Below are 24,291 nucleotides of genomic sequence, written 5' to 3'. Positions count from 1 at the left end.
GAATGTTCAGTGTTTGAATTCTCACTGTGGTTGAAGAGTGTGCGTTTGAAGTCACTTGTCTGGAGTGAAAACAAAAATGCAGATTTTAAAAACCAGCTCTATATATAGACGTTCCCCTATATGACGTCACATGGATCAAAGGCATTTCCCGTCTCTCTCTCTCACATAGCCTACGTCATTAAGGCAACTCTCTCTCTCGTGCTCTCACAGACGCGCGCATGCGCACATACAGCTCATTCCTCATGAATGAATGAACGCAGCATTCAAGTTGAAATCAACTGTTCTCTTAGTTTCTTCTTGTTTTTATTTTATCTGATTGTATTTTACTGTGCTGTCACGTCAGTATCAACAGATTCATTCCTGTCATTAAATGAGTTCAACGCGTCTTTTCTTCACTCCGACAGATGACCGGAAGTCCGCACAGTCCGCGGACCACCTGTGCGCTCATGACGCACGGGAATCAACTGCGGACCCCCCCTGAAGCTGAGGGGTCATCATTTCAGTAAGAGCAGTTTTCTACTTTGTTGTACAAGACGAAATCCAAAATATCTCCATTTAACCGTTATTGTGTTTTGCAGTGTATACATGTGGGAGGGCAATGTGAGAACACACAGACATAAAATAAAATATATTGCACTTTTATCCACATTCACATTTAACCACATTCACAAAAAGACCAGAGATGTTTCAAACTATATGATGATGAAACATTATCAATGAGTCCAGACCACATGTGTTGTTTCAACATCTGTGTAGCCTCCATGTTGTGTCACATTCTGACTTAACACACGACAATCAATCAGAGGAGCAGTGAATGAATCTAAACCTGTGATTTAAATTGTATCTGAAATATTGCTCAATAAAATGAAATTCACCTTCCATCAGGATTCAGGGGTTTGTTAACAGGGCTGAAAAGTAAATGTATTTATCACCATCACACACATCTACACAATATCAAATAAATGTACATCAGCAGCCTCCACCATCATGTACATTATATATACATTTATATGAGCATATGACAGTTTGTAATTGAGATGAGAGTTGATGATTGAGTTGGACGTTCAGAAATAAAATCATTAGAGGTTTTAAACCACCTCAGTGTATACAAGGTATTTCCTATTTCCAATAGTTTATCTGAAAAACATATATATGTGATTATTGAAGTGTTGACTCTACTGCAACAAAATAATCTAAACTCAAAGGTCCACAAACTTTTGCAGGAAAAAAATGATATTGACAATGAGTGTAGTAAAAGACACACTTCATAAAGAAATGTCTTATATGTCCCTATATCAAGAATGATGTTGCCATATACGTTACATATATTATTATCACATATATACATCCTCTGGATATATGGAGATACAACTTAATAACATATATATATATATATATATATATATATATATATATATATATATATATATATGTGTGTGTGTGTGTGTGTGTGTGTGTGTGTGTGTGTGTGTGTGTGTGTGTGTATTCTAATTTCTTATTTCTCATTCATTTTAAATATGTCTCTTTCGATTTTGGGAAAGTGGTCTCAGACTTTTGGACTCTAATGTATACAAGATCAAGCTATGGTAACAGGGATGGATATATTTTTATGTAACATATGTCTACAATATAGTTAAGTGTACATACATACACATACATATTTTTATGGGCGAGACATACATGTCAATATATGAAATTGTTACAATTTCATATGTAATTTTAACATATGTTTTTATTATAGGTACATATTTCATATGTGTAAATTCAATAAATGTATACACTTTATATTCAATCTGCATATCCGATTATTACGCTCTATTAGCTATTATCATTATTTACAATGTTGTATATTTGTACATGAAAACAACACAGAGTTGCTGCACTGACCAACTCCTTTATTCAGCTCCATCAAAGCAGCAGTAACAAATAGGCCTACTATGAAGCGTGTTCTCCCGGGCGGCCGGAGCACGCTGACCGGTCAGTGACCTCAGCAGCTGGGCAGCGACCCGCTGAGGTGACCGCCGCTCTCAAACGGACACGCCAGAGCACATTTACACACAGGGATTATTTATATAAACTGATAACATATACAAAGTTACTTTATGGCCTGAACAAATATAAAAACTGGGCACAAAATCTCCGCTCTTGTCGCTGTTTAGTGCGAAGTGCATTTTGGGATACTTGGCTGTCCCGCCACGTCCCAGGGTGGATACAGCGAGTCCGAGGGTGAGATGCGGACTTTGAGCTGGACCTGACTGCAGCAGCGCCCGGGCTGTGACTGAAGTTTGAAAGTCCGCAGGAACACAGGGAGAAGACTGAAAGCCACCCCCTCGTCTCAGTCCGTGACGCTGCTCAGTCACTGTGCTTTGAACTTCCGCTGTTTGTTTGTAAGAGGTGAAATGGCGCAGCGAGGAATTCAGCTGGACCAGGAGAAACTCTGCTGTTCGATCTGTTTGGATCTACTGAGGGATCCGGTGACTATTCCCTGTGGACACAACTACTGCATGAGCTGCATTAAATTCTTCTGGGATGAAAAACTGCCGAAGCAAAACCACAGCTGCCCTCAGTGCAGACAGACATTCAGATCAAGACCCGTCCTGGTGAAAAACACCATGTTAGCAGATCTAGTGGAGGACCTGAAGAAGACTGGACCCCAAGCTGCTCCAGCTGATCACTGCTATGCTGGAACTGATGATGTGGCCTGTGATTTCTGCAGTGGGAGAAAGCGAAAGGCTACAAAGTCCTGTCTGCAGTGTCTGGTCTCTTCCTGTGAGCAGCACCTCCAGCCTCACTATGAGGTCGCTCCATTAAAGAAGCATAAGCTGGTGAATCCAAGAGCAGATATTCAAGAGGAAACAACACAGGTTTGCTCTCGTCACAATGAGGCGATGAAGATTTTCTGCCGCACTGATCAGCAGTGTATCTGTTATCTCTGCTCCATGAGTGAACATAAAGGACACGACACAGTCCCTGCTGCAGCAGAAAGAGGTGAGAGGCAGAGAGAGTTTGGGGCAAACTGGCAGAACATCCAGCAGAGAATCCAGGACAGAGAGAAAGATGTGAAGGTGCTTCAGCAGGAAGTTGAGGCTATCAGTCGCTCTGCTGATAAAGCAGTGAGGGACAGTGAGAAGATCTTCACTGAACTGGTCCATGTCATCAGGAAAAGAAGCTCTGGAGTGAAGCACCTGATCAAAACTCGCCAGAAAGCTGAGGTGAGTCGAGTCAAAGAGCTTCAGAAGAAGCTGCAGCAGGAGATCACTGAGCTGAGGAGGAAAGATGCTGAGCTGGAGCAGCTCTCGCGGACAGAGGACCACGCTCAGTTATTCCGTAATTACCCCTCGCTGTCAAATCTCACAGAATCTACAAACTCACCCAGCATCACTATCCGCCCTCTGTGGCACTTGAGGATGTGACGGCGGCTGTGTCTGGGGTCAGAGATAAACTACAGGATATTCTTAAAGAGGAGTGGATGAGGATCTCAATGACAGAGACTGATGTGGATGTTCCACTGCCGCAGGCAGAGCTCCAGACCAGAGCTGAACTCTTACAATATTCACAACAAATCACACTGGATCCGAACACAGCACACACAGAGGTGTCATTATCTGAAGGGAACAGAAAGGCAACAAATATGGAAGCGTCTCAGCTGTATTCGAGTCACCCAGACAGATTCACTGACATGTTTCAGGTCCTGAGCAGAGAGAGTCTGACCAGTCGCTGTTACTGGGAGGTGGAGTGGAGTGGAGGAGGAGTTTCAGTAGCAGTCACATACAAGGATATAAACAGAACAGGAGATGATAGTGGATTTGGAAACAATGTCAAGTCTTGGTCATTAGAGTGCCCCTTCTTTGGTAATTATCATTCCAAACATAACAACATCAGCACTTCTGTCTCAGGTCCTCAGTCCTCCAGAGTGGGAGTGTACCTGGATCACAGGGCAGGTGTTCTGTCCTTCTACAGTGTGTCTGACACCATGACTCTCCTCCACAGGGTCCAGACCACATTCACTCAGCCGCTCTACGCTGGACTTGGGGTTCATTATTTTGGATCTACAGCTGAGGTGTGTGAGCTCAGCTAAACAAATGTTAGCACAGTGGCGACAGAGCAGTCGGTGATCGACACAACACGAACATGTATCCATGTGAACATATGCTGTATGACAGGTCTGTTCTAGTACACAATCTTTAATGGAGTCACACACCAAGTCCTTAATTTCCTCTTGAGTGCTGACTCAGTGGTTTGACAGATATTGTTAACTGTGTGATGAAATTGATGTGTAGATTGAGCCAGAGCCCTTTACCAGGATTTATATACACTATGAACAACGTCTCTCAATATAGTATATATTTTACGAGTATTTTTTACAAGTTTTCTTTGAGTACTCTTTCTGTCAGCTATCAAATCCAATGCAGAACATGTGGAACTGATGTGATAGGATAACTTCTCCCACTTATTCCAGTTGAGTGAAGTCTTAAAGTGATGGTTTGGGTTATTTGACGTGGGGTTGTGTGAGGTACATACACGCAGTCAGTGTGTTACCCGCACGAGATGCGGATCGGACTGTGTACGTCACACAATGTTACGTCAAACTGCTCAGACTATCACTTTAATGTTGAGACCAGACATGGAAGCAGAAGTGTCATAAAAGAACTGACATTACAGAAGATGGAAACACTGAAAAACTGTGATTGGAGAGCATGTGTGATTGATTTCTGCCTGAATTTTATAAACCGTGTTAAACAAAATCTATATACCTCTTGTGATTGGATCTCACTTCTCTGCTTCATATGCAAACAAATGGTATCCGGTGCTGTTTTTAGCCAATCCAACTGACAGGTCTGGTTCATTATTTATTATTTTGGTTCATTATGGAATGGTATGACGGGACTAATTAGACTGTGGCAGAGGACACCAGGAGCTCATGCTGCAGCGACAACTTAGTTCATCTATGCTGTGTAGTGAGTAGAGTAACTGAGTAGAGTGACTGTCACCAAGGGAAAACTACGCCAATGGGGACACCTGGTGGTGAAACAAAGACATGACCAAGAAGTCCACACAAATAAATAGCAAAGAGCCAAAAGTGTTAAAAATGGTAGTTTAAAAAAAAAGTTCTTATACTTTCTTCTAAGTTCAAAGGAAGACTTTTTATTAAAGAGAAAACAACAAAGTAGGACTCAGTGGTCTCTGACAGACCGGCTCTCAGCACAGCGGCTCCTTACACTGTCTAGAGGCACAGGAGTAAATCATACTGAAACAAAACTGTCACTATTGAAGACTGTGGGTTTGTGATGTAAAATGTTGGGACCTCTTTATCCACAACAACAACTCCGGTCAGAGTGAATGCAGACACAGGGAACAGCTCTTGTGCTTTCGGTTCTTTATGTGAGTAGTTGATTGACAGCTGTACAGATACATCTTCAGAATAACGCTCCAATATGCATGGATGATGGATGAACTGGAATGGGAATAGGAATGGTTTAACTCTCAGGAACGTTTTCTCTGCAGACGAGGGAAAACAGCCACATTGCCGTCAGTAACAATAGCAACCACTGTAAACTAGCTCCGGAACTCTAGGACCCTACAGTGTAACTTGGGCTGACCAAAAGGGTGCCTGTATAGAATAACTACATATAAACCAGTATTATGAAAACATCAGGCCGTTTACAGTGAAAACAGCAGGGAATTTACAACAGTGTTGCTGGTTGAAAAAGGGATAACTGCCACTCAGAATCGACTGAAAAACACGCAGTTAACAGGTTTATCTCCTCTTCCTGCAAAACCATTCAGAAGCATAAACAACATACACAAGATAAAACAAAATATGAATGAATGAATGAATGAAAAAGATTTCATATCTATATACGTACAGTTACACAAACAAACACATATATACATACATATACAACCAGAAAGGGACGAATGAAACAACAGCAATTTTCTCCACACAAGTCAGATCTGTCACTTACCACACCCGCGAAATATTGCTTGGATACGTCATATCTCTATGGAGTTTTGGGGTTCACCTGTATGAACTTTCCAGTACCTTTACGGTACTTTCCAGAAAAGATGCTCCACTTAAAAAAAAAGCATTTGGTCAAAATGGAATAATTCTTAATAATTTATAGATTATAGTTCTGGGTCTGGATAAGGCAGCATCTGGGTAACAGTTCGCCTGTTAGAGATGTTGGCTTCATAACAAAGTCACCTTTGTAACCGTGTAAACAAGGTCCTTTGCACATGGGCCAACTTGTCCAAACTCCTCCTCTTTCTGGAAAGAAGGAACCACTCCCTCTTACCCCTGGGTGATCAGTTTGATTTTCAGAATCTCTTCACTTTCAGTTACAGGTGAAATGGCGCAGCAAAGAGTCCAGTTCGACCAGGAAAAATTCTGCTGTTCCATCTGTTTGGATCTCCTGAAGGATCCAGTGACTATTCCCTGTGGACACAGCTACTGTATGAGCTGTATTAACGGCCACTGGGATAAAGAAGGAAAAGAGAACGTCCACAGCTGTCCTCAGTGCAGACAGACATTCAAGATGAGGCCTGACCTTGAGAAAAACACCATGTTAGCAGATTTAGTGGAGGACCTGAAGAAGACTGGACCCCAAGCTGCTCCAGCTGATCACCGCTATGTCGGACCTGGAGATGTGGCCTGTGATTTCTGCAGTGGGAGAAAGCGGAAAGCCACCAAGTCCTGTCTGCAGTGTCTGGTCTCTTACTGTGAGCAGCACCTCCAGTCTCACTATGAAGTGGCTCCATTAAAAAAACACAAACTAATTGAAGCTTCTCCAAATCTTCAGGCGAACATCTGCTCTCGTCACAATGAGGTGATGAAGATTTTCTGCGGCACTGATCAGCAGTGTATCTGTTATCTCTGCTCCATGGATGAACACAAAGGCCACAACACAGTCCCTGCTGCAGCAGAAATGACCAAAAGGCAGAATAAGCTCGGCCAGAGTCGGCAAGAAATCCAAAGAGGAATCCAGGACCGAGAGAATCGTGTAAAGATGCTTAAGCAGGAGGTGGAGTGTATAAATCGCTCTGCGGATAAAGCTGTGGAAAAATGTGATAACTTGTCAAATGAGCTGGTCAGTCAAATCACGAGAAGATGCTGTGCTGTCAAGAGTAAGATCAGATCCCAGCTGGAAATGGAAGTGAGACGGGCCAAAGAGCTTCAGGGGAAGCTGGAGCAGGAGCTTGTTGAGCTGAGGAGGAAAGACGCTGAGTTACAGAAGCTCTCACGCACACAGGATCAAATCCACTTTCTGCAAAAACACGTCTCGTTGTCACCTCTCAGGAAATGTATCGTCTCACCTAACTTCAATTCTCAACCGCTGCAGAATTTTGAGAATGTGACAGCAGCTGTGTCAGAGGCCAGAGATAAACTGCTGGGGAGCTGTGCTGGGGGATGGACCAAGATCTTCACGACAGTAACTGAAGTGGATGTTTTACTGCCTCAAGACCCAAAGACCAGAGCCGAATTTTCACAATATGCACTTCGCAAGAATCAACTCACGCTGGATCCAAACACAGCAAACACTCACCTGATGTTATCAGAAGATAAGAGAAAAGCCTCCTCAGTGAAAGAGGCACAGTCATATCATGATCACCCAGAAAGATTCACAGACAAATCTCAGGTTCTAAGCAGAAAATGTCTGACTGGACGTTGTTATTGGGAAGTACAGTGGAGTGGACTAGGAGTTTCTATAGCAGTCACATACAAGGACATTTCCAGAGCAGGAAGAGAAAGTTTGTTTGGAAGCAATGCCAGGTCTTGGGTGTTAGAGTGTTCCTCCAAAGGAAGCTGCACTTTCAGACATGGTGGCAACAGAGTAAGCTTTCCAGGGTGTTATTCCTCCAGAATAGGAGTGTTCCTGGATCACAGGGCAGGGATTCTGTCTTTCTATGAAGTATCTGGAACTATCACTCTCCTCCACAGAGTCCAGACCACATTCACTCAACCACTCTACGCTGGACTTGGTGTTTGTTATTATGGATCTACAGCTGAGTTTTGTGAAGTCAGTTACAGTAGATGAGTTGGAGTTGATTTTCCCCAGCAAGCAACAATTGTACAGAACAACAAATAGAGAAAAGACTTCACAAATTAGATAAAGGTTGACTCACTGTTATGAATGAATAGAATAGATTTCTATTGTCATTGTTAAACAACAAGAGTAAATGGAGAATTATCCCTATGTAAATGCAACCCTTTGTATGGTCTACACACTGTAATTCTCTAAATTGTTGTAACATTTTCTCCTGTCTGTTCCTATTCTTTAGCCTTAATTGAACAACATTACAAGTTATGTTTTTAATCACAGATGTATTTTCTTCCAGTTACTGTGTCAGTGGGTTAAGTTTGAATCATTATTTTGATTCATCAATAGGGAGATAATGGATGATTTTCATCCACAGTGTTTGTGTGTATACAGTGAATATGTAAATGGAAACACCAAAACTGATTCCTCAGTAGTTCTCCTGCTCATTGTATATTTATCTTAATGCTGTAATATTTTCTGATTTATATACCACTGTATGACCCTCAATATAGAATATCTCACATGAATAAGTGACCATATGTTTATTTTCTTCCTGTCATTTTTGTGCAGTAAAAATGTAAATGTTATTTTTGATAGTTTGTGTGAATTAGTGCATCAGTTTACAACCTGAGTGCTGTACCCATTGAATATGTGAACAGTCAATCAATAAAGTTGATTTCAGAAAAGAGAGCATATTATTCCAGTTCTCAGGTCTTTGCACTGGTTTCCAGTGGGATACAGAAGTGAATTCAAAGTTTTACTTACTGTCTACAAGTCACTAAATGGACTGGGCCCTAAATATATCTCTGAAATGTTCGATGTATATGAGCCTAATAGGTCTTCAAGATCTGCAGGAGCTGGTCAGTTAGTGGTGCCTGGGGTTAAAACTAAACAGGGTGAAATGTCTTTCCAGCTCCCAGTGGATATAAAATCTGTCCAAACAGTAAGTGCTTTTAAAAAGAAGCTAAAAATCCCTCTGTTCTCCACTGCCTTCATTGAATCTTTGAATCTTGTATCTGTTCTATTATCTCTTTTTATACAGTTTTCTTATTGTGCTTTTTACTTTTATTTTTACGCTTCTTTTAATTCCTGGTAAGCACACTGAATGACTTCTGTGTATGACAGATACAAATAAATTTGCCTTGTCTTGCCCTATTTTAAGTGAATGAAATGAAGCAAAGGCTTGTTTCCTGTAAGTCTCTGGGCGTAGTCCCAAGCTACCTATGATAGTAGATGATTTAATATGAGGACTATTTACTTTTAATGTAACAGTCATATTGGAACTTAGTTTTATTATAATACATGACACTGACAACCGTACACTGCAAACTGGTGAGAAAGCTCTCACTCACACTCTGAGGTGAGCAGACAGAGAGAGGGAGAGAGAGAGAGAGAGAGAGAGAGCCCAATGCATCATGGCAATCCCCCAGCAAGTAACTGAGACAACCAGCTAATGTTAGCGTCTGCTTTAATAAACCAAGCTCACAAGTGCCTAGCCTACCTAGTTAGCCAGCTAGCTGGGTAGCATTAGTTGCCTTGTTAAGCTAACTAAATAAAATGAGATATTAGTCTCTGTGTCTGTGTTTATTTATAGCAGCAGGCTCTAGGTGGTTGATTCAGAATAACCTGTTGTTGCTGTAATACTTAGTGCTAAGCAGCTCTTTTTACAGAGGCAGCAGGTACATGACTGAGAAGTGAGAGGGTGATGATCCTGCAAAACCATATCATCAAAATGATCGTTTCCTGTGTGCAAACAAACTCTCGATGGTAATGGAACAGGCTGAGCTGAACATATACATGCAAATCAACCCTCATTCAAATTTTCTTGCCTGAGTGTCTATGGTTTACTGACAAAGTGGAAATGGAAAGTGATGGAGACCGTGGTGTAAAGGAGAAGTCCATACATATGAGTTAAACATACAGGTGCCGGAAAGAGCCATTTCTCTGCCTAATGGCTGCACAAGTTGACAGTGTACGCCTTAATGGTAGTGACAGCAGTAATAGCAACAACAATAATACTACTCCTGATATAAGTATAGTAATAATGATAGCTAATAACAGTAAAAACTATAAGAATGAATTATAATAAAAATGGAGAAGTAGCTACTATTATTATTCAGAGCAGTGAGCAGTGGTAGGTGGAAAGAAATATAAGGAAACAAAGTGAGAAAAAGTGTGCCTTGTATCCCTGCTGGTTCACATTTGTCACATTATCAAATTACTATTATATTTTACTATTTATTATTATTACTATTATATGTGCAGATCTTTCAAATTCTTAATCTACACAGTAACAATATCTGACAAAATAAATGTGGTGCAGTTAAAATTACATTTTCCCTCAGTATAGAATAACTAGGTAGAAGAGAATATTCAAGCTAAGAACATCAGAAGTGTATTTAAGTGCAGTATTTCAATACATGTTACTATCCACCATAGTATTTAGGCCACAAGTTGAACTTGTCCAGTTCCGAAAAAGGCAGAAGCCCCAGGCTGCTGATGAAGATCAGATCCCAGCAGAAAACTGAAGTGAGTCAAGTCAGAAAGCATCAGAGGAAGAAATCACTGAGCGGAGGATGAAAGCTGATGAGCTGGAGCATCGATCACACACAGAGGACCACACCCAGTTTCCACACGATCACCTGGAAAACACCCGGCAGTTATTATCTGAGGGGATCAGAGAAGCAGCCCCAATAAAGACAAACAGTCATATTCTTGTTGTCATGACATGTTTTGTTTGTGGGTGGAGTGGTGCATGTTTGAACAGAACATCCAATGTTGTAAACAGCTGAAGAACCTGAAGATATCTCAATAACAGGCTACACCTCAAATAAATTCCCACAAAGTAAAACAGCAGCTCCTACTGCAGTGACAAAACTTCATCAGTTCACAACACGAGTTAAATGAAGATTAGTTGAATAAAAACTGTGTAGTACATGTAGTAGTACAAGTACATTTACTTGAGTACTGTGCTTAAATATTGTACTTTTGACTCCACTACATTTCCATGAAGTGCTCATTAGTTTGAAGTAGAGCTTCATTCATTCATTCATTATCTATACCGCTTATCTGTACAGGGTTGTGGGCTCAAAGGAATTGATCATTTTTTATTTTGGAAATACAATAGAGCATACACTGTGTTCATCAGTGTTCATCACAATCACAGCCAAATTCTACTGCATTTTTGAACAACTAAGTTTTAATGATGCTACGTTAGATAAAGATGAGGCAGAAGATTCTTCACCAGAGACCACAGCCTTATCTGAAGTCCATGTTCGAAACTTTAGAAGTAAAGAAAGATTCCTTCGCTTTAAATGTTTGCTGTGTTGTGGACAATGAGGTGTGTTAAATATATATATACAGGCTGTGAATACTTATGTAGATGTGATTCTTTTTGTTTTTAATTTTTAATATATTTGCAAAAATGTTAAGCAAACTTTTTTCACTTTGTCATAATGGGGTATTGTGTGTAGAAATTTGAAGTAAAAAATGAATTGAATTTTGGAATAAGGCTGTAACATAACAAAATGTGGAAAAAGTGAAGCGCTGTGAATACTTTCCAGATGCACTGTATTTATACTTTGACTTCAGTAATGGAGCTGTGTACTTTGACCACCTCTAACTATGGATTACACACCCCTGCATCAGTCCACCAGATACTGTTGTCAAGTGACATCCTGAGTGACTTATAGAGACCAAAGGGATTTTCATCAAACAACAGACAGTGGTTTAAACTGAATTAAACCAATTCTACAGAAACACTACAGGTCAACAAGACACAAACTTGAAAAAGCAAAGAAGCAAAAACTCAAAATTGAGTCAACTTTGGGAAACAGGTCTAAACACAGATAAGGAAACTTATCAACTCAGATGGAAACAGGTCGTGTCACTGAGGAAAAACAAACCAAGGGCGACACCTGGTGGCAAAACACAGACATGGCCAAGAGGTCAAACTGTAGAGTGATTTCAGACACCACCTTCATCATGGATGCTGGGTCTCAGTAGCTTGACTGGACTGGATAAACAAATATTCTTTGTCCCATCAAGAGCAGTCAGCTGTGAACAGAAAGAGACGGTAGCCTCAGATTTATCTGTTCTACATGTAGGTATGATTGTTTTTGTTTTTCTTATGTCCGAATACATGAAGAAACCCCTGTTTCAGAGTAAATCATATTCATACAGTTTAGACTGACTCTAATCAAACTCATGATATTTACTCATTTGGTCAAATGTTACTGGCAAAGCCTTTTGTAATTTTCTGATGTGTAATTTAAAATCTTAAACAACAACATTTATCATTTATCAAGTTTCAGGTCAGTAAGTTAATGTTACCGTCATTAAATGCTACTATAACAACAAACACCTGACAGTTAGTGAGTGTAAACATTTCGTAACAACTAATCTCTACATAAGAACATGTACATGTCAGCACTGTGCAGAAAACTGTACTCAGCAAATATTCATCACTTCTGCTTTACTATAAATAACTCAAACAGTTATCTAATTACTGACACAGAACAGGAAGTTTTATTACTCATTGTTTCAGAAAGTGAAGTGACAGTGAAGTCTGTTTATCTTTGGGTCACAGTATAGTAACAAAATATGTTTTATTTTACAGATGGAAGATGCAAACACTTCGGAGAAAAACACACAGCAGGATTTGAAATCTGCGATGAGACGAGGCAGAGGAAAAAAAGGCAAAACATATAAACAGTGAACAAAATCTCATCTTGTAATAACCTTCGTATACATTTTACAGTATCTACAGTAACACTGTCACTCGTCCAAAGGCACATTGTCTGTGTCACTCGTCCATCAACAGGCTCGGTCGGCTCTGGCGCAGAGGGCTTATAAAGAGGGAGGGAGGGTCTTCATGAGCCCAACTCTAGTTTTAAGTGTTTTTGTCCTATTACCTTAAATTACTATATGTTTTACACCATCAGCTTCCTTCTAGTTAATTAACCATTTGTTTATATTATGGGTGAGTGATGCGGTTAACAACTTCCATCCAATTATATCTTGTTTTGGGAAGAATTTAATTAAAAACCTGATTAATTAAGATATAATTTACAGCCAGAGGAATGTGGATACCTAACAGTTACAGCCATATGTGTTAGACACATCGTCCCAAAACCACGAGCATTAACCTGCTGCTGGTTTCTGGCTTTCCACGGGACTTTGGAACCTGGCTGTAGGGATTTGCTCCCATTGACCATAGTGAGGTCCAACATAAGGTCTGGCTCTGAGTCTGTGTTCCAGTTCATCCAAAAGCTACTGGATGGGGTTGAGGTCGGGGGTCACTGCAGACCAGGCAAGTTGTTTCACAGCAAGCTGGGAAACTACTTCTTTATGAACCTGGCTTTGTGCACAGGGCCACTGTCATGTTGTTTTTGTTGGAAGCACAGTATAGCCTAAAATATAACTGTGCTATGTAGCATTAATCTTTCTCTCTATTGGAACCAACAGGTCGAGGCCAAACTATGAAAAACAGCCTCAGACCAGAAGCACATTAACAAGTGTAGACTGTGGCAACCGTATACTTCTGGCCAGGTGTATTTTATCAGCAGAAATTCTGTAAGTCCAATATCAGCATGAGGTAGCCCTGCCTGATACACTGCAGCTCTGTCCACAATGGTCTGAACCAACCAGAGTAACAAGCACAGTCTCAAATCTCTGCTTTTCACCTCTAACCTTGACGAGAACGATGGAAACCAGCTGCAGCCTGGAGGAAGGGCTGGTCATCATTTGAAACTGTTCAATACTGTGTCCACAAATTATGAGAGGAAGAAGTCATAAAGGTCAGACACCATCATCATTGCTGCTGTTCTCTGTTTTATGTGACAGTGCATTAAATATCTTGAATATCTTTGGGTTTTGGATTGTTCACACAAAAACAAGAAAATCCAGACGTCACGATGGGCTTCAGGAAAGTGTGATGACTATTTTTTGACATTTTACAGACAAAGCAATAATCAGATAATTGAGAAAATATTTAGCAGATTAATCAATAATCAAAATAATCATTAGTTGAAGCCCTAATACCGAAACAATACCTTGTGATACCTCAGTTAGATGAATCTAAGCATTTTTCTTTTAGCAAAACCTGTTTCTCTCGTCACAAAGAGAGCTTCACAAGAACTTTGCCAAAATAAAATACAAAAGTAATTATTTAAATCAGGATCTGATCAAAGAATAATAATAAAAAGGAAAACTACAAATCTGACCTGACTTTACTTAACAGCTCTAGACAAGGCTGAAACAATTAGTTGATCAACTGATATTCATTTGTCAATTATCAAAAAACGTATCTGCAACAATTTTTAAAATGGATTCATATATAAAAAATATTTTCCAAATGAAACTGCCCGTAGTGTTTTGGTTGAGGATGTGAGGATCTGAAGCAGTTTTAGAGCGTCTTTCAGTTCTGGACAAAACAAGTCATGTTCTGGGCTCTTGGATTTTCTGATGGACAATTCTCACTATGGTCTGACACTTTATAGACCAAATAATTAATCAATTAATTGAGCATGTCAAAAATTATACCAAAAAGGAGTTGAGGTTAAAGGTGAGAAAGTAAGAAGGAAGCTGAAACAAGTCAACCAGTGGGTCATTTTCCTCTGTCCAACAACAGACAAAGACCTGATAGTGGTCTCTAGACTGTCCCCCTCCACCCTCCATGTCCCCCCGGCTCACAGAGCAGCCAGCTCCTGCAGCAGCCTCTCCTTCTCCTGCTGCAGCTCCACGATGCTCTGCTTGTTCTGCTCCAGCCGGTCCTCCAGCCACTGCAGCAGCGGCCCGCTCACCGCCGACATCTGGCTGCACAGGTTCTTGGTGAACACCGAGCCGTTGTGGATCTTGGTGACGGGGTCCAGGTGCGCCAGGCTGTGGATCTTGCGGTATGTGTCCTGCTCCTCCTGGCACAGGATCCGCGGCAGCTCTACGGCCGACTCCAGGCACACCTTGCCGATGGCTTCGCGGGGAACGACGTGGATGGGGATCTCCACCCGCTCGTACTCGGAGCCCTTCTGCGCCTGCACGGACTGGAAGCAGGTGTACAGCACCCGGCCCGTCTTGGTGTTCTTGTCCTCGATGAAGCAGGAGAAGATGAGGCCCACGAAGCACTGATCCAGCATCTGGTACATAGCCTGGGTCCGCACGTCGACGTGCGACGGCCACACGGTGATGTGCGGGTGGGAGTGGTACCAGCCGACCACCCGCATCGGCCTGCCCGTCATGTCGGCCAGCCTCTCCGCCTCCGTGGAGGCTGCTGACAGCTGCTCCGGGGAGATCTCCACCCGGTCCTTCCTCTTGTCCGAGCGGCGGAGGATGATGACGGAGTGGATGTGGACGATCCGAGTGATTTCCACCTCTCCGATGCACAAACCCATCACCTCCTCCTTCTCCGTGCTCAACGCGTGGTTCATGCACACCAGGAAGGCGTCCGACTCCAGGTGAACGGCGCTCACTGCCATAGCTTTTCTCTGGTTCTTCTGTCTATCAGGCCGAGGACGAAAACATAAACACAAACAAGCGCAGCGCTTCACTTCCGCGTTGTCGAGTGCGACACCGAAGCATTCCGGGCGGTCCGAGCCTCGACAAAGGTTCCACGTACCTTACGAGGGTCGTAAATGTTTTAAATCAAAATGAGGACGTTAATCGGTCTGTGTCACCGTGTTATGTATATTTTATCACGTTTATCATGAGACTATCTGGGTAAAATAGACTATTTTAAATCAACAGTGATCTTGTATATAAAGTGAATAAATAGCCTCAACTCAATCAGTTAAAATAATACACCAAAAGGACAAAAACTATCATGCATTCCAAAGGCAAAATGTGCTGCGGTATCAAAAGTAAAAGTAGGGTGTTTATGAAACAGCACAATGTCCCCTAAAGTGTCATATTTATTATTCTAATTATATCAAAAACGTGAGCACAATTTTAATACTGTATTACTTGTTGGGCAATTCATCACATTCCTTTTACACAAAATCTACAACTGCCAGATAAATGTTTTAAAAAGTAGGCGATATTTACTTCTGAATGCAGTGAAAACTATAAGAGTATAAGTTAAAGTACAAGCACTTTTAAACTGTACTAAAATACAACAAACCTTGAACCCATGGTTTTCAGGCAGCTGATTACTTTAGGTTGTCTGTGTTTTTGTTTTGTTCTTTTTTTTATAAAGTGCAGTCCTGAACAAGGTTATAGTAGTTTTGCATTTTTCAGTACTTTTAAGCTATTTCTTTAATGTTTTTAATGTTTGTTTTTTGTTTAGTTTTTATTGGTGTCAGTGTTTTGTTTTGTTTTTTGTGTTTTGTTTTGTTTTGTTTTTTGTAGGCTAATATGGGGGGATTTGTCAAAAAGGTCAGAAAAAGTATTGTATGATAAAAAAGCTCAACAAATCATTACACATCAGTGGGTCACAAGCCAGAAAAATTAAACTGGACACAATAACAACAGAACATAAAATATAGATCTGGGCACAAACATGTGAACAGTCAACACAAGATGCAGCCTGAAGTGTAAATGTGCGTAATTGTGTTTCTGAGCAGAGAAGCAGGTCAAGTCAATATGAGAAACACATCAACAAATTGCAGTTGTACAGCAAATGATTGCCGTTAATTAACAATAAAATACTTGACATCATTAACAGAGTGAATGTTTTGGACACTTAAAGTGCACATGTACTGGTCGTACACTGAGAGATTCTGTGTAATCTCAGATACTGTTCCATCTACACATCTAAAAAAGATGGAAGATAGATTTCATGTCCACCCAAAACATTGCAGGCTGATGTATGATATAAACTGACAAACCAAAGATTTTTTTTCCCATAACTTTAGTTTATTTCAGTTAGTTTTGTAAACAAACAATACACTTTCAGTTAGTTATCGTTTTCTTGTTTTTATTTTTACTTCAGTTAACAAAAATGTCTTTTCACATCTAGTTTTCATTAGTTTTAGTTAATGATAATAAACTAGCACTGAAGTGAACATTATGGTCCAGGAAACCAAACTGTAAATATGAAATTTATTTGTGATTGTGATAATTGTACACAATAAAATGAAAAGAGTTATAAAAAAAAATGTTTTTTTATAATTACTTTAATTGAAATGTTACTTTAATTGAAAAAGAAAGTGCAAATGTACATTTGATCTGTGCAATAACTGCACTATATGACTTTGTTCTGCAGAAAGTGCCCTTCAAGTTCCAAGTTTGCACCTGAAACTAATACTTTGTAGTAGAAAAGAGTTAGTGTGACTGAAACAACTCTGAACCTTCATCAGTAAAGTATAACACATTTCTGTGAATACTGGAATAAATCATTATTATATGACATTATACAACATACTCTAATTTTATCTTACTGTAAATGCAACCACAAACTGGTGTTGTTTTTTTTGTTTTGTTTTGTTTTTTTTCAGTTAAGACATGATGATATTAATCACGACTCAAAGTCAAGTAAATCATTTTAAAGTGCTACAAGCAAGATTGACGAACAATAAAACATTAGATAATAAACCTAAAAAATAAAAACTAACCAAGATTACAAAAAAGAAAAAGTCGTAATATTTTCATGAATAATTGCCCTGTCATCTCAGGGGTTCTTTCCAAAGGAAGAGGAAAAGCTGCAGTATCCAAACAACACAAAACTCCCCTGAGGTTCCTCATGAGCCAAAACCATGTTATGTCTGTTGACAGATGTATTTGCATGGCTTTATGTAAGGTAATGGATTTGCAGTTTTGGTTTATATTTCCTGAATTTAATAATAATAATAATAATAATAATAATAATAGATAGATAGATAGATAGATAGATAGATAGATAGATAGATAGATAGATAGATAGATAGATAGATACATAATAAATGACCTAGATCAAATTAAATTTCAATACCTGTTATTAAATCAAATCAGTTAGTTGAATCTCTGTGAAGCTACTGACTCACTCCCTTCACTTCTGTCTACTCAAGTTTGCAGAGCTCAGCAGCAGATCCATCACCATGTGAACCAAAAACACCAAGTCCCTGATAGAGCGGCTGAGTGAATGTGGTCTGGACCCTGTGGAGGAGAGTCATGGTGTCAGACACACTGTAGAAGGACAGAACACCTGCCCTGTGATCCAGGTACACTCCCACTCTGGAGGACTGAGGACCTGAGATAAAAGTAATGATACTGTTATGTCTGAATTCAAAACTGTTGTTGAAACACTCCAAAGCCCATGACTTGTCATCATTTCCAAATCCACTTTCATATCCTGTTCTGCTGATGTCCTTGTATGTGACGGCTACCGAAACTTCGTGTCTGCTCCTCTCCACCTCCCAGTAATGACGTCCACTCAGAGTCTCTCTGCTCAGGACCTGAAACATGTCCGTAAATCGGTCCTGATGACTAGAATACATCTGTTTTTCACTCATCACTGTTGCCTTTCTGTTCCCTTCAGATAGTAGCAGCTGTGTGTGAGCTGTGTTCAGATCCAGTGTGATTTGTTGTGAACATCTTAAGAATCCGGCTCTGGTCTTGGGCTCTGCTTGCGGCAGTAAATTGTCCACATCAGTCTCTGTTAGCGAGATCTTGGTCCATACATCACTAAGAATATCCTGTAGTTTATCTTTGACCTCTGACACAGCCGCCATCACATCCTCAAAGTATCGCAGAGGACTGATGTTGATGCTGGGTGTGTTTGTTGATTCACTGAGACATGCCAGTGAGGGGTAGTTGTGTAGAAACTGGATGTGGTCCTCTGTGTGTAAGAGCTGCTCCAGCTCAGTGTCCTTCCTCCTCAGCTCAACAAGTTCCATCTGCAGCTTCTCCTGGAGCTCTTTGGCCTGGCTGACTTCATTTTTCTGCCGGGATCTGATGTGCTGTTTCACATCAGAGCTTCTGTTCTTGATGAGACGGACCAGCTGAGTGAAGATCTTCTCTGTGTTCTTCACAGCTTTATCAGCAGAGCGACTGATGTTCTCCACCTCCTGCTGCAGCACCTTCACATCTTTCTCTCTGTCCTGGATTCTCTGCTGGATCTTTTGTCGACTTGTTGCAAGCTCTCCCTGCCTCTCACACCGTTCCTCCGAGGCCAAGACAGTGTTGTGGCCTTTGTGTTCATCCATGGAGCAGACATAACAGATACACTGTTGATCAGTGCGGCAGAAAATCTTCATCGCTATGCCATGATGAGTACAGATGTTCTCCTGAAGCTTCTTGGAGGGGTGGACCAGCTTGTGTTTTTCAAAGGCAGAGGATTCATAGTGAGGCTGGAGGTGCTGCTCACAGTAAGAGACCAGACACTGCAGACAGGACTTGAGAGCTTTCAGCTTTCTCCCACTGCAGAAATCACAGGCCACATCTTCAGGTCCAGCATAGCAGTGATCAGCTGGAGCCGTTTTGAGTCCAGTCTTCTTCAGGTCCTCCACTAGATCTGCTAACATGGTGTTTTTCACCAGGACGGGTCTTGGTCTGAATGTCTGTCTGCACTGAGGGCAGCTGTGGATTTCTTTCTGATCCTCTTCGTCCCAGTGGCTGTTAATGCAGCTCATACAGTAGCTGTGTCCACAGGGAATAGTCACTGGATCCTTCAGGAGATCCAAACAGATCGAACAGCAGAGTTTTTTCCGATCCATCAGGTTTTGTTGCTGCGCCATTTCCACTCCGAGAGACAGTGTATGTAATGTAGTTTCACTTTCTCATACAAGATAAGAACCGAGATCTGATCTGAACTACAGCTTAGTTCCCTTTCTTCTTGTTTTGTTGCTGATCCGCAGTGAATGGGACTTCACTTTACAACATGTTGATTACACCCATCTGTACACAGGCAGATCTGCGAAAGAGGCGGGAAGCAGGAAACATCTGGACTGAATGGGACTGGCTGTATTGGAAAGCAGGAAGAGGTGGGAGGGACTATTTCATTCTGATCCTCTCCAGGAAGGAGGAGTGATTTCAGCGAGGCAACATGTGAGTACGGCTCCTGTTTACAACATGAAGTGAAGAGTATGAGGCATAAAACCGGACAACTTCAACATAACAACACTTTTCTCTTACTGTAAACGACTAAAACCCTGGACACAAAAGTTACTTCACATGTTGATATGTTGACCCAGTCCTCTCAGTTTGCACTGGTTTTGACTGTTTGGAGCAGCTTTGACTCAGTTCATTTTCAAAACCAGTCAAAACATGGTCGCGTCAGCCTATTCTAAATAATGACAATATTACACACACTTATTATGAATGAATTATGAATTATGAACAGTTTCTTGACATGTTCATATAGAAAAAATGTTTGACAATGAAAGAAAGAGTTAGCAAAACAGATATTATACTTTATTGAAATCTTTAACATGATATACAATAACTCAGTGGGTTCTGAAGTTGACCCAGTTGACCCCTTTCATTAAAACGTTTTCTGTGTTGCTCTGTGAAAGGTATCTTCCTTGCAGCCTGTAAGCCAAAGAGCAACCATTAAATCTATTTTCAGCTGTTTGCCTCCGCTCCTGCAGCCACAGTTTGGTTTGGCTTCCTTGTCATATCTGTGTTTCACCAGCACATGTCCCCCTTGGCTCATTTTTCAGTTAGTGAAGTGAATGCAATGTTTAATTTCTTCTGTTTGTTTAGTTTGTTGGTTTGTCCTTTGCGATTAAGTGTCTGCCTTTCTGTTTTGCCTCACTTTGTTCACTTGTTGTTTTTTTTATTTATTTGTCATTTATTATTTTATTCCCTTGGAAGACAAAAGCCAACATAAGCTAACAGGATACAAAGGGCTACGCTGCTGGCTTTCCACCATTAGCCAACAGTTAGTTAGATAAAGCTAACATTAGCTGTAGTGTTAGCTCATTATGGTAAATTCAGTATCTAAAATAAAAGAAATGGAACATAATTCATGTAATGCAGATTGAAATAGTAATATTAGGCAAATAGACGCTTCTACAGGGGATGTAGAAGGGTTTCTAAGGGTGCTTTGAAATTCTACACTCATTGCTATTACTTTACCACCTTTTTGTTGTATTTATACCATATTGTCAGAATATAGCGAGTGGAAAAAACCCCGTGTTGTTATGACTTGGTGGCACTGAAGCACTGTTCCTACCTATCCCCGTTGCTAGCACTGTATCCAGTTCAAGATTTAGCTTAAATGAGCTTTACTTATAGTGATTGGTTAATAAGTTAAACCAGACATAAACAAACTTTATTTATATTGCACAACCAGTAATGGTGGCTTTGCTGCTATTTTGACATTTGTTTGTTGACACTGTAGTAGTTCTTTTCACCAACTGCAACATGTTGTAACTGACAGATGTTCACCATACTTTTATTTTTATTACAGGATGAATAATAATAACTTTGGTGATCTCTGACACCATCATCAGATCAAAATTTAGTATTTCTCCTGTAGCTACTTTGGTTTGTCACCAAATATCTGCTAATTCAGTGACATTCCCATCAGCCTCAGCATTCATGCTAATTAGCAAACGTTTGCATGTTAACACACAAAAACCAAGCTGGTGAACATGGTAAACATTTTACTTGTTACTACATTTTACAATAATGATTTTAGCATTGAACTCCAAGCACTGCTGTGCTCAAACGGCTGCTATGACCTGACATGAAATTTAAAGAGTCAGTTCAACCAAATCCACAAGATATTGACAGATATAATACAAGAAGTCAGGCTTTGCAGGTGATAGGTGAAGGTAATGGGCATCACAATATGTTGTAAGGTGGATGTTACATTCATTTACATTACATTTGTGACAGAAGTTCTAACCTCACTGATTTAATAATAATGTAATAAATGTATTTATCAGCACCTTTGAAGACCCACAAGGACACTTTACAAAGCAGATGAAACATTTAAAAGCATAACAAGCTAAAATACAGACAAGATAAAATAATATTTGAATTAGTGACAATGAATAAATGAATATGCATACTAGGCAACAACATACCTTTACACATCCACACACACATACTGATGATACACAGCATAAGGAAAAAAAATGCATGGGTGTACATTTCACATGGCATCAGGAAAGACCAACCAAAATAAATGCATGGATTAGAAGTTGTGATGTTTCTCGTGTCATGTGCATTTACAGTTTACCATTTCTTCTTTTGTTCAGTGCTTTCTTTGATCCTGATTTAAAATGAGGCTGATGCCACAGTCTCTACGTTTCCTGACTAATTAGACCAGAGAAACATGACATGCTGAATCCACTCTCATGTCTCTATGGAAACAGGTTGTGGTGGTAAAACTTTCATCCTGAATCCAGCTTGACATTGGCATATTCTCACACACACGCACACACACACACACACACACACAGTTTCACACAAGCACATCAATTCAGCACAGACCTGCACATACACACTATGTCACCTAGAGTCACTATACACATGCACAACAAGATGCGTGCGTGTGTGTCGAGGAGTTAATAGAGCATTTGTTTTTGCATCTCACATGTGTGCAGAGGCGTGTGGTATCCATGACAACTAAGACGCAGCCAATAAGATTTGATTGAAAGATTAACTGGTGCCCAGTAAGTAGGTAGGGTTTAAAATTAAAAGTATTAGCCATTTGTGAAAAGAAACAGTTTATTAGACTGTTTATTAGTCACCTACATTAGATTCTACATTATTGTGTCGAGACAGACACAGCAGTTCTTCTTCCACAGAGAAAACCATAACAGTAAGAAACTCAAACAAATGTTTTAAAATATAAGGCTGGTGTTGTTCTATGTGTCTTCTTATTATCAGCAAATCCAATGAAAAGACAAAAAGTAATGTTTAATTATTCTACCCTGTTTGTGACTCTCAGCTCAGGGCCCATTTATTCCAACTGAAGAAAAAACCTTTAAAAATGTGTCACTAATGTAAAGATATCACGGTGGTTATTTCCTAAAACAGCTGGGCACTGTAGGTTTTATCAGATCCTACACAAAGAGAAGGAAATAACGTATTTGTTTTCAGCTGTGGATTAATACACATTTGGTGCACTAGTGATTATTTGCTGCAGCAGGACAATATACATGGGATTTAGTCAAATGAAACCACAGTGTGTGTTCATGGTGATGAAGGGTAACGAATCGGGATTTTAGATACACACACAATACTTGTTTGCAGAATCAGTTCATTGATGGTTTCGTTGAAAATGAGAAATATATAGAAGTTATCCGTTCATTTCTATTCAAGCTGTCACATTTCATATTTGCTAAAGGGAGTCATTTAGTGTACATGTTGTGAAGTTCCCCAAACTAAACTTGTAACTTTGCATTATAAAAATATACTTGATTTACATTGATGTTAATTCTCGATTTTCTTTGTTTCAAGTTGACATGAACCTTTTTTATTAAATGCAACCTGAGGTCTCGACAGGTGTGGAGGAAATGTACTAATATATATAATCATAATCATAATAATTATCGTAATTTTTCAGTATGTAATAGAGAGATCATAGACTCAAAACACACCTGGTTTGTTCATCAGTCTGTTTTACAAAATAAACCAAATCAAAACAGGTCCCAAGTTATTTGCTATTACAATGTTCACTAATTTCAAGCTCTAACAGGAAATGAAGCTGTTCCCTAGCAACCACATCGAGTGAACGGGTCTCTGGAGATTTATCTTTGGATCATGTTGCACAAATTAGATTTTTTTTATTAATATTTTTTTGTTATTATTACTTTGTTTCCATGTAAACTTGCTGCATCTCTTTCACAGCAGAGTTGCATTTAAACCTCAGTTTGGTGGATGTTTTTATATTCTATGACAATATGAAAAAATATTTAATTAGGACTTTTGATATTCTCATAGTGCATACTGGATCCATACGTCAAACATCAGCCTGTTTTAGCATCTTATTCACACACTGATTTCCTTTTACTGTTGATATCTCAGTGCTTTGGGTTGAGAGAAAATGTAATGTCTATTTTTCTAATGAGATGATTAGATTTTCAATAAAAATAACTGTTTAACAGCAGCAGTTTCTTTGTCAAGTTTTTAAAAAAGACCATCCTTTCATCTGCTGCAGCACCAAATAATAACTTTTCTTTTCTTTTCTTTTCTTTTCTTTTCTTTTCTTTTCTTTTCTTTTCTTTTCTTTTCCTTTCTTTTCTTTTCTTTTCTTTTGAATGTAGTCATGTAAAATATCAGAACTGTAATTCAGTGGTTGTTTGTGTTTCCACCTGTTGAACATTTAGGCCAAAGTGAATGAGAAACTAAACTGCAGGCTTTAAGACCCAGTGGGTTCACATCTTTC

The 24,291-nt window shown here is 39.9% G+C and overlaps 3 protein-coding genes and 1 pseudogene across 3 annotated transcripts; 2 read left to right on the top strand and 2 right to left on the bottom strand.

The window, feature by feature from the left end:
* The first annotated feature begins 1,938 nt into the window (after positions 1 to 1,938).
* LOC139611693 (tripartite motif-containing protein 16-like) lies at positions 1,939 to 6,155 on the top strand (annotated as a pseudogene).
* A 60-nt stretch (positions 6,156 to 6,215) lies between these two features.
* Positions 6,216 to 8,729, top strand: LOC139611692 (E3 ubiquitin/ISG15 ligase TRIM25-like). The gene has a single exon (XM_071466560.1). It carries the CDS (start codon positions 6,351 to 6,353, stop codon positions 8,034 to 8,036), a length of 1,686 nt encoding a protein of 561 aa, XP_071322661.1. The 5' UTR covers positions 6,216 to 6,350; the 3' UTR covers positions 8,037 to 8,729.
* Positions 8,730 to 12,543: 3,814 nt separating this feature from the next.
* Positions 12,544 to 15,616, bottom strand: brcc3 (BRCA1/BRCA2-containing complex, subunit 3). The gene has a single exon (XM_071465331.1). The coding sequence runs from the start codon at positions 15,509 to 15,511 to the stop codon at positions 14,729 to 14,731; it is 783 nt and encodes a 260-aa protein (XP_071321432.1). The 5' UTR covers positions 15,512 to 15,616; the 3' UTR covers positions 12,544 to 14,728.
* Positions 15,617 to 16,864: 1,248 nt separating this feature from the next.
* LOC139611055 (E3 ubiquitin/ISG15 ligase TRIM25-like) lies at positions 16,865 to 19,897 on the bottom strand. The gene has a single exon (XM_071465330.1). It carries the CDS (start codon positions 19,682 to 19,684, stop codon positions 18,008 to 18,010), a length of 1,677 nt encoding a protein of 558 aa, XP_071321431.1. The 5' UTR covers positions 19,685 to 19,897; the 3' UTR covers positions 16,865 to 18,007.
* Positions 19,898 to 24,291: the final 4,394 nt, after the last annotated feature.

Source organism: Trachinotus anak, unplaced genomic scaffold (assembly GCF_046630095.1).
Source record: "Trachinotus anak isolate AG129_WGS33_773 ecotype Australia unplaced genomic scaffold, CSIRO_AGI_Tana_v1 ptg000028l, whole genome shotgun sequence".
Taxonomy (NCBI): domain Eukaryota; kingdom Metazoa; phylum Chordata; class Actinopteri; order Carangiformes; family Carangidae; genus Trachinotus; species Trachinotus anak.
This window is presented reverse-complemented; position numbering and strand designations above follow the sequence as displayed.